This window comes from Nothobranchius furzeri, chromosome 5, assembly GCF_043380555.1.
Source record: "Nothobranchius furzeri strain GRZ-AD chromosome 5, NfurGRZ-RIMD1, whole genome shotgun sequence".
NCBI lineage: Eukaryota > Metazoa > Chordata > Actinopteri > Cyprinodontiformes > Nothobranchiidae > Nothobranchius > Nothobranchius furzeri.
In genome coordinates, this window is record NC_091745.1 from 75,578,591 (window position 1) to 75,589,268 (window position 10,678).

The following is a 10,678-nucleotide window of genomic DNA, read 5'->3' on the forward strand; positions in this document are numbered from 1 at the left end:
TTGTACGATGTATTGCTAATCTCTATTTCAGTGCTTCACATGACTGAGTCAGCCGTCTCTAGATGAACTACAGCCGCTACGCGCATCAGCAACATTCAGTCAGGTGGTGTCTGATCACTAAAGCTGAAGCTTTCTCACTGACAAAACAGATTTGTGTGACAAAAATCGAGAATTGTGCGCTTTGAAACCAACATGTGCTTTACGTCCAAAACAAGTGACATACAATCAAGAATGCTTTTAAAATTAGGGACTTAAAGTAAATTGTACGATGTTAATCGCCAACCCAGTGCAAAGGAAAACCGTACACTCGGTGTTGCTTGTGAGGTGTTTTTTTAATCAATATTAGTGATTTCTAATTGTAACTGAATATATGACGGGCTTCTAAGCTACACATTTCTGTTGAGAAGACTCCCGAGTATCATGCTGCATATTTATTCACGTCTGTTACGTTCTTCGTCTCCTCGGCCTTCGCTTCTCGCCTCGTCTCCGAGCCAGCTGACTGATTCGTAATGCTTTTGTTGGAAACGTTTGTGCTGCAGCTCCTAAAGAAAGTAAGACTTTCTGATTTTCTTTTTTAAGAAATCATCCAGGATTAGGTTTTCCTTGGTGGTTTTCAGTTCTCAACACTAAAATAATTTGAAAGCACTACAAAACTCCATGAACTGAAAGAAACTTTCAATTTTTTCAAGTGTTTAACAGTATTTTGTTCTCTTGACTCCAGACATTTCATTTAATTGGTACATTTCCAGCTTAGATGATTGTATTTGCCAGTTATTATTGCAGTTTCAGACGATAGATGTTGGAACTGGAGTAGGAGATGTGTTACTGTACTGGAGTTTAGATGCACAGTGAGAGTTATGAGAGAAAGTCCTCCTGGTGAGAGATTTCAGATCATCTGAAAGCTTATCTTTTGACTGAATAGCTTGTTTACTGATTTTGTTTAATGTTCTCTTTAGGTTTGCACTGCATGAAGCCGGTATAAGCCCTAGTATCCAACTCTCTTACGCTCGTACTGTAAAGGATTGAACTAACCAAAGGGCTGATGGCTTCTTTCGTTCTTGAATTCAAACTAAAGTCCAAACCAGTCAATATTTAAAGCAGCCCTCCACAAATAAGCATCAACACTTTTGTTTGTCTGGTATCTTTGTGTATGTTTTTCATTTTCTTAACATATTTTGTTTTTGTACATAACTTTTGTTGTGTTTGTTTTTAAAGAAGGGATCAGTTCTGTTCAAAAGACTGAGTGAAGCTTGAGTGTCCCGAGTCAGCTGAAATAAAGTCTGTGGAACATTAATGAATTTGTGTTTATTCTAATTACTAACGTGTTATTGCTGCAGGCTAGAGAGGGGGAAATACCATTTAATTTAAATGAGAGCGCAAACTGTTCTAAAAGAGATTACAGTCATGAGTGGTTAAATTGTATCTCTCCAGATCAATATTTTAATATTTTCTTGTTCATTATTATTAATATGAAGCCTATTTTTAAGCAGTACAAATAAATAAGCATAAAATATATGTTTTCATTTGTTTAAAATTCTAATCTTTGTAGCCCATAAGAACTTTCACCTTCAAACTTTTGATCACCATTTTCAAATTTTGGACACCGCTGCTTTAATTGTTTAATTATAACAGGTATTAGGGATGTGAATCTTAGAGCAACTCACGATTTGATTTGATTCTGATTCTTGGGATGCCGATTCAATTCAGAATCGATTCTCAATTTAAATCGATTCACAATCAGTATTAGCAAAGAGTGTCAGCTCCAGGATGAACTACTTTGTTGTACAAGTTATTTAAAGCTATGGGACATTTGACTTTGAACTGGTCATGCTCCAAAAATGCTAATTTACTATGTAAAATAAAGTGATTCTAAAACTGTAAACAGAAACAATCTTTTGACCAAAAGGCAACATTTATTTTTGCTTACCTTGTAAAATATAACAAATCTGTAGTTACCCAACAGTAGCTTTGAAAGTAATATGGTCAAATACTTTTCAAGTATGTGTGGAAACAAGTTACATGAGTAATCCTGAGTACTCATTTATCAACTTAGAAAATAAATATGAGAATATCTCAAATTTCTGAGTATGGAAAAAATGACATTCAAGCGCCCTCTTATCAGCAGATTCAAACATAAATCATCTCAGTTTGGCCACAAAAGTAAACGGAGTACTGACTCTCCTAACAAAGATCAAAAAAGTGCATCTCAAACCTGTAACATGCCAAATATTTGACTTCTTGGAATAGATTCTGAACCTTTGTGAATCGATTCTGAATCTTTATAAATAAGAATCCCGATTCAGACCTGAATCGATTTTTTTCAGCTCCTCTAGTAGGTATGTAGATAGATAAATGGCTTGCATTTGTTTAGTGCCTTCTTGGGTTCTACAACCCCCTAAAGTGCTTCACAAGTTCACATCACAGTCAACCCCCGTGCGCACACGCCCATTAACACGCCGGTGAGAATGATGAGCTACAATGCAGCCACAGCTGCTCTTGGGCACATTGAAGCAGGTGAGACCTGCCATACTCAAGTGCCACCAGTCCCTTCAACCATCACCAGCAGGCAAGGAGGGTTATGCGTCTTGCCCAAGGACACAACACAGCAGCTCTCTAGCGTGAGCCTAGATTAGTGAACTAGACCAAATTCTTGCCTTTATTTTATATATATATATATATATATATATATATATATATATATACACTTTTTTTTTTTACTCTGGCTAGCAGGAGTCGGGATCGAGCCTACTAGTGATGTGTCGGTTGTGAACGAACCGGCTCTAAGAGACGGTTCTTTGAAGTGAACGACGGGAGTCAGCTCGTCATTGGGTGCCGTCCCCTCCCCTCACCCCCTCCCCTCTTGCTTCGTGAACGCTACAGGCGATTGGTCATCATGTGTAACTGCGTGTCCAGACTGTCCACACACAGAGCAGTAGGGGCGGGAAAGAGGGAGGACCAGACGCAGACACACAGCTGAGCACATGCGGGAGGAGGGAGAGGAGAGGGAATGAGGAGGGAGACAAAGTTGAGCGAGAGGAAGGAGAGTGTGACGAAGACGGTGAAAAAAATGTGTGCCAGCTGTCGGAAAGTGGAGATTTCTGAAAGTGTTCAGTTATTAAATCCATAGAAATGATAAGTATTTAATATATTGCATTTTTTACATCAGTAAATCATTTTACATATAGTTTTGCATTATGTTGGTTATAAATGTACAGCAACAGAAAATCTGAGGAGCCACTTGGGAGCCGAAAGAGCTGGTGTTCTGGGAATTTCTCCTACCCCGTAAACCGTCCTACCCGTTGTTTCCGAGCATGTGCGCGCATGCGCACAACACGAAAAGGGAATGCTACTCCGTTGTCATATTTGCAGGAAAATAGGTAAGTAGTAAGTATTAGTACTTTTTATTGACGTTGATACTTGATTTTTTGGGTTAGGGTTAGGGTTTGTGTCATGTAAAACACCGTAAAATTATCGTTTTGCCAAAGTAGGACGTTTTGTCAGAACACCGGCTCTTTTTTGGTGAGCTGAGCCAAAAGAACCGGCTCTCTAAAAAGAGCCGGAGTTCCCATCACTAGAGGCTACAACTTTACGGGTTAGATAGGTAACTGTCACTTTAATTTCACCAGGAAGTAAAAATAAAACCTGATTGGTCAGAGTTGTTCAGTCACAACCAATAGGACACTGCGGCTCTTCCTGTGTTCCTGTATTCTCTCTGCCCCCTCGCAAAAATTATGTAGGCATCCACCGAAGGTTGCCTTACAAAGAACCTGGTCCGAACCGCTTCAGTCACACCTGTAAGTATCGTTTATTAAATAAGAAAACAACTTTACACTCACGCGCTGCGAAAATTGCCGTAAACTGTGGCTCTGCTCACTGTTGCTTAGCTAAAATGCTAACAAGATGGCTAACGAACAAATCGGAACCGAATCAGAACGCTAGCTCATCACCTTAGATTCAGTTGTGTTTCACAATCTTTTGTGTTTATTTAGATCACAGAACGCCAACGAGACGAAATCCTGATGGTGTTAAAATGAAGACGAAGCGTAACAAAGAAACGGAAGAAGAGGAAGACTATGAAACAATCACTGTTAAAACAGAATGGGAATTACTCAAGCAGGAGAGTGCATCTTCTGAAGTAGATAATGAAGAATACACTATCAATGGAGATGACCTTCACATTTTAATTAAGGAGGAACCGCAGTCACAGGAGATCGGCGAGGATCCCTGTGTGGACACTAACGCTTTTACTGATTGCCAGAATCTGCAGGAACACATAAAAGACGAGTTTGTCTCCAACCATCTTCTGGAGTATGAGCCTGATGGAGGTGATGATATCAAGGAGGGGTCAGAGTCCTGGATTAAGGAGGAGATGCAGAGTGAAGAGGAGACTGATGAAGAGGAAGATTATGTAGATAACAGCCAGGAAGACTTTGAGGAGGATGAGGATGAAGTGTTCCCAGGTATGCAGAAGGAAACGGCACACACAATATGCTTTTCATATCAGATTACATTGGACCTTTCTAATAGCGTTTCACTGTGTGGTGATATTGTAAAAAAGAAAAAGAAAACAAATCTTTGCAGATGACATCAGATGGTCAGGCCTGACATGCTCATGTGTTTGTCAGCCAGCATATTCAGAGAAGCCCAACATTGATTGACAAACTTTGTTTTGGCATAAAAAATTCTTACATTCAGGGCAATTGTCAATGGATAATACATTCACCTAAAGGATTATTAGGAACACCTTAGTAATACAGTGTTTGACCCCCTTTCACCTTCAGAACCACCTTAATTCTACGTGGCGTTGATTCAACAAGCTGCTGAAAGCATTCTTTAAAAATGTTGGCCCACATTGAGAGGATAGCGTGTTGCAGCTGATGGAGATGTGTGGGATGCACATCCAGGGCACAAAGCTCCCGTTCCACCACATCCCAAAGATGCTCTATCGGGTTGAGATCTGGTGGCTGTGGGGGTCGTTGTAGTACGGTGAACTCATCGTCATGCTCAAGAAACCAGTTAGAAATGATTGGAGCTTTATGACATGGTGCATTATCCTGCTGGAAGTAGCCATCAGAGCATGGGTACATGGTGGTCATGAAGGGATGGACATGGTCAGAAACAATGCTCAGGTAGCCCGTGGCATTTCAACCATGCCCAAGTGGGACTAAGGGGCCTAAAGTGTGCCAAGTAAACATCCCCCACACCATAACACCACCACCACCAGCCTGCACAGTGGTAACAAGGCATGATGGATCCATGTTCTCATTCTGTTTACCAGTGGCGGTTTTATCATTAGGCATAGGTCGGGGGCCATCTGGGGCCCCCTTATGTTGGGGGTCCCCTAGCCCTGACTGCTGGCACCCCCTCTGTTAATGCCACAATGGACTATTTCTTTAAGACGCTGATGCACAAACAGGAAGTGATTGGTAGTCATTCCACTCCAATCGTTGGTGGTGGTAATTCACCAAATTGTTTTTTGCCAAGTGTCATAAGACCACAAATAAGAAGAAGAGAAAGTGTGGCAAGGTGGATAAACGAGGGCCCAGGCGGGATTCGATCCCCTGACTCCTGGGTGAGAGTCATGCGCGCTTACCAGTCAGCCAAAGGGACATCCCCTTGGCCAAGTAGCCAGGGCGCATGATCAACACTGACAGGACGCTCACACTGCCACAAAAGCAGAAGAAGAAGAGAGGCGGGAGCGTTTATAACAAACTCGGAGCAGTAGTCAAAACATCAAGCATGAAATGGAGTTATCCTAGTGGCTCCAATAAGAGAGAGAAGCAGCTTGCTTTAAAACATCTTTTATCTTTACTCCCAAAAGTGACGTCGTTTTTCTATGTAAACATCAAAATGATGCAGAAAAGGAAAGACAAAGGAAAATGTTTAAAGGGAGGAAAACAGAGATCAAAATGGAAAATAGAAGAAAAAAAAAGAAAGGCAAAACCACAGGAGCGCTGACAGGAAGAAGAAAGCCAGGAAAAAAGAGGAGGACTAATAAAAAGTGAAAATAACTCGTGTCAGAAGAGGGGAGAGTTTAGCAAATCCAGTTAAAGATAAATTGTCGAAAATTTAGTGTAAGGGGGCCCCATGTCTGTGTTTGCCTTGGGCCCCCAAATTGCTAAATCCGCCACTGCTGTTTACGCCAAATTCTGACTACCATTTGAATGTCCCAACAGAAATTGAGACTCATCAGACCGGGCTACATTTTTTAGTCTTCAACTGTCCAGTTTTGGTGAGCTGGTGCAAATTGTAGCCTCTTTTTCCTATTTGTAGTGGAGATGAGTGGTACCCGGTGGGGTCTTCTGCTGCTGTAGCCCAACCACCTCAAGGTTGTGCGTGTTGTGGCTTCACAAATGCTTTGCTGCATTCCTCGGTTGTAACGAGTGCTTATTTCAGTCAAAGCTGCTCTTCTATCAGCTTGAATCAGTCGGCCCATTCTCCTCTGACCTCTAGCATCAACAAGGCGTTTTCGCCCACAGGACTGCCGCATACTGGATGTTTCTCCCCTTTCACACCATTCTTTGTAAAGCCTAGAAATGGTTGTGTGTGAAACTCCCAGTAACTGAGCAGATTGTGAAACACTCAGCTAGGACCAGCTAAAACATGCTGAGCAGTGGCCCTCAAGGACCAAAGTTGAATAGGTCATGTTTAGAGCCTTTGCGACCTTTACAGTTAAGAGACACTGATGTGCCGTGTGGGCTGGAAGGTGTTAAACCTTTTAAAAGTCTTTGTCTGTTTAGTCCTATCAAACTTCTGTCTTCATCGAAAGTCACATCAGCGTCGTAAAGGACAAAGCACCAAGCACACATACTTGAGGGGCCCCTGGGCTCAGTTTAATGGAGCGGGGAAATCTTACTGCTGACACATTCTTTCTGTTGACTTTTTGTCAGTAAGTCCAAAATTCAGTTGGAGAGAGAGGTTTTAAGTTTGAGCAGCGAGAGCTTTGTGGTGGGCGACTGTTAAATACTTAACAGAAGTCAGCAAAGATAATTCTGGCATATCTGTGGTGTCATGTGTCTCATGGCTTGTTGTTCAACGGGTCGTAACAGAAGTCAGCACCACAAGTGGATGTTCATGCAGTTTTCTGAGACCGGAATGGTGACGGATCTAGCACAGGGTCCCAACGCTTCAAGGCGGGGGGCCAAAATTGTAAAGTTAAAGTCCTCAAGAGCCACAAATATGTTATTGGTTCCCCAATTTAAACATGAAAATTCTACATGGATTTGTTTCCCCCCATGTGAACTCCTCAAAACAAGTTCAAAATAGACATAATAGTAAAAATATGAGCATCAAAAATATTTACATCAACATCCTGCTGGAGAGACAGATTTCTACCATTTAAGAAATACAATCAAGGTCACACCGAATCACTCCGAGGGCTCTAAATGGCCCCTGGGCTGCACTTCAGGCATGCCTGCTCTCAGAATGCTGTTATAAAAATCTCCTGCAGCTCAGCGTCGTGTTTCTTTCAGCACCTAGCTCAAAATCTATCTAGTTTTGTGACTTAATGCTGATTTGCACATGTTTATGGTGAAATCGGGGGCAGCAGTAGCTCAGGTGGTAGAGCGGGTTGCCTCATGATCGGAGGGTCATGGGTCCGATTCCAGCTCCCGCCAGGGGTATCCTGCTGTTGTGTCCTTGGGCAAGACACTTCACCCAACTTGCCTGTGTTAGTGGTGGTCAGAGGGGCCAAATGGCAGCCTCGCCTCTGTCAGACCTCCCCAGGGCAGCTGTGGCTACAAGTAGCCTACCATCACTAGCAGTGTGTGAATGTGAGAGTGTGTGAAAGCGTCTTTGGGTGTCTTGAAAAGCGCTATATAAGTTCAATGCATTATTATTATTATTATTATTATTAATAAATCAGACAACATCACTTATAGATAAAACTCACAGAATGTTCTGAAAATAAACTATTAGTTGGATAAGCTTAGATTAGCATGTCAAATACCCAGCTGTGTAAGCTGGATATTGTGTTTAATGTGTGTTTTTTACAAGTTTACTGACCTCATGTATCTTTCAAATCCTTATTCTTACAAGGATGATGTGAAAACATTGTTAAAGATGAACATAATTCAACAGTTCTTTATTAGCTTTTAGCTAATTCAGTCTCCAGTCTGTTTTTGTACGATTTCTAAAAATTGCAAACTTTCATAAAGTCCCGAGATTTTTAAAATATTTGCAAATTGAATAAAATCGGCATTTTTCTGATTGCATGAAGAGTTCTGAACATTTCTAAGGAGTAAAAAGCCAAGTTTGTTAATGCATTTTGCTTTCTTTTCCTTTCTCTTACTTAGACTCATCATCTGAGTTTTTCCCATGTCCTCACTGCACTGTCTCCTTTACTAACACGGACTACTTGGAGAAACACGTGAAGTGGGTCCATCAGAAAGAGTATCTCGATAACCTGACAAAAAGCCTCCCAAACCACACACTAAACTTCAACCACAAACACGTCTGCTCCATCTGCGGCAGCACCTTCAAGTGCAAAGCTCACCTTGGCATCCACATGCGTGAAATCCACCCCTCTGCCCCACCTCGCAGGCTCCACCCATGCCCAACATGCGCACGTAGCTTCCAGTATCTGAAAAATCTGAAGAACCATTGCCAGCGCTGGCACAACATGTCTGTGAATACTAAAGGAGGGCATCTCAGTTGTGCGGACTGTGGGAAGAGTTTCAAAGCCACCTGGGGTCAGGGTCGTCATCTGTGTCACGAACCAGACAACACCGAACCTGAGGATAGGCCGATCTGCTTGGACACGGGTGTGCAGTGCTCGGAGTGCGGCAAGAAGCTCCGCACACCTCAAAGCCTGGAGGATCACATGCGCACCCACACAGGCGACCGGCCGTTTCTCTGTAAGGATTGTGGCAGGAGGTTTGGGGAGCGCAGCAGTTGGCGGCAGCACATGAAAATACACGTAGGAGAGAAACCGTTCAAATGCGAGGTGTGTGGCAAGGCCTTTATAAGGTCACACCACCTCAAGTCCCACTTAACTACGCACTCCGGTAAGAAGGAATACTCTTGTCCCGAATGCGGAAAGGAGTTTGGGTTCAAGTCAAGTCTGGATCTTCATATCCGGACTCATTCAAGCGAAAGGCCGTTCAATTGCAACGTGTGTGGGAAGAGCTTTAACACTCGGAGGAACCTGAGGGTTCACGCCAAACTTCACAACAACGAGAAAGCTCACAAGTGTGGGGAGTGTGGGCTGGAAATTAGAGATCTGGGTGCTTTGAAAGTCCACTTACGGACGCACACCGGAGAAAGGCCTTACCACTGCACCGTGTGCGGCAGCAGGTTCATTCGCCTCGCTCATCTGCGCAATCACCAACGCATCCACTCCGGCGAGAGACCGTACAAATGCACCGACTGCGATAAGAGCTTCACTCAGTCCGGAGATTTGGTCAAACACAAGAGGATCCACTCTGGGGAGAAGCCTTATGAATGTCCAGAGTGCCACCGCTGTTACACCTCCTCCGGCGATCTGGGCAAGCACAGGAGGAGTCACACTAACCTGCGGCCTTACACCTGCCCAGAATGTGGAAAATGCTTTCGCTTGTCTGGCCATCTGAAAACGCACATGCTGACCCACACGGGGGAAAAACCGTACTCTTGCCCCAACTGCCTCCGCAGGTTCGCGCGCTCTCACCATCTCTCTGGACACGTTGCTAAATGTCGCTGAGCTTATCTGTACATGAAATATGCATTATTTAAAGTATAAATTGTGTCAGCTGTACAGCCTGGCTAACAGACTAGTAAACTCGTCTTTTACTATTTATGAACACTTTGTAAAACACTAAAGATGACAGATTTAAATGAAATCTAGAAATGAAGTCGCTAACGATAAAATGCATGTAACAGTTTGCACAGCTGCGTGTTTTTATTCAGTATCGTTCTAAGCTGTCTCAGAAAACACTATTTTGATGAAGGCCTGGAGATAAGCTATGAAATCGAGGTCATTAAGGACGTACAAATGCAGTGTTTTACATAGCTGAGTTATCTGTAAAACAAATAAATTGTGTGATAAACGCATGGACTTTGTGTGATTGTGCTTTAGGCTCAGTCTGCTGAGAAGCCGGAATTGTTGGGGGCATCGGTGCATAAATCTACTGAAACTTGGACAGCTGCAGAACGTTCTCCTACATTTGAAGACCAAGTGGTCTCTAGTTTAAATTAAGGCTGTTGTTTGTGTGTGTGTGTGTGTGTGTGTGTGGGGGGGGGGGGGGGGGGGGGGTCCAGAAGTGAGCCAGAACAGAGGGAACAAAAGGCGGCAGAATTTGGAGTCTTTATTTCTTAGTGTTCTGACATCTCACATCTTATTGGCTAACAGAAACACGACTCTACCACTGACTTTGTTTACTTTGCAACGTTGATGTTTTATCTCCACAAATAACACAAGCCTGAAGGAGTTCTGCCACTTTGTGGATGTGCTAATGCTAACAGTTAGCTTCTACTAGCTGAGACGCGCTCAGCTCTCTCCTGGATGCTAAACCAACAACAACCTTCCTGTTGTGAGTCAAGATGGTCGAGTTCATGAATGCTTGTTTAGCAACGTGATGTACATTTGACAGGCTTTACTGACCCGAGTGTTTAACCGTCTGTTTTCTGTCAGTGGCTAGATCAGGAAATGGTAGTGTGTGTGTGTGTGCGTGCGTGACAGTGGCCCAGCTTGATGATTTAA

General features: G+C 43.0%; 1 protein-coding gene across 1 annotated transcript; it reads left to right on the plus strand.

Moving 5' to 3' along the window:
• The first annotated feature begins 3,671 nt into the window (after window positions 1-3,671).
• LOC107379670 (zinc finger protein 436) lies at window positions 3,672-10,029 on the plus strand. The gene is made up of 3 exons (XM_015950523.3): window positions 3,672-3,794; window positions 3,990-4,460; window positions 8,295-10,029. Exons 2-3 carry the CDS (start codon window positions 4,031-4,033, stop codon window positions 9,677-9,679), a joined length of 1,815 nt encoding a protein of 604 aa, XP_015806009.3. The 5' UTR covers window positions 3,672-3,794; window positions 3,990-4,030; the 3' UTR covers window positions 9,680-10,029.
• Window positions 10,030-10,678: the final 649 nt, after the last annotated feature.

What these genes read in the sequence shown, in the direction of transcription:
- LOC107379670 (XM_015950523.3), top strand. Translation starts at nt 4,031, where the DNA reads ATGAAGACGAAGCGTAACAAAGAAACGGAAGAAGAGGAAGACTATGAA. An exon ending in TGAGGATGAAGTGTTCCCAG is followed by an intron (nt 4,461 to 8,294) that starts GTATGCAGAAGG and finishes TCTCTTACTTAG; the next exon opens with ACTCATCATCTGAGTTTTTC.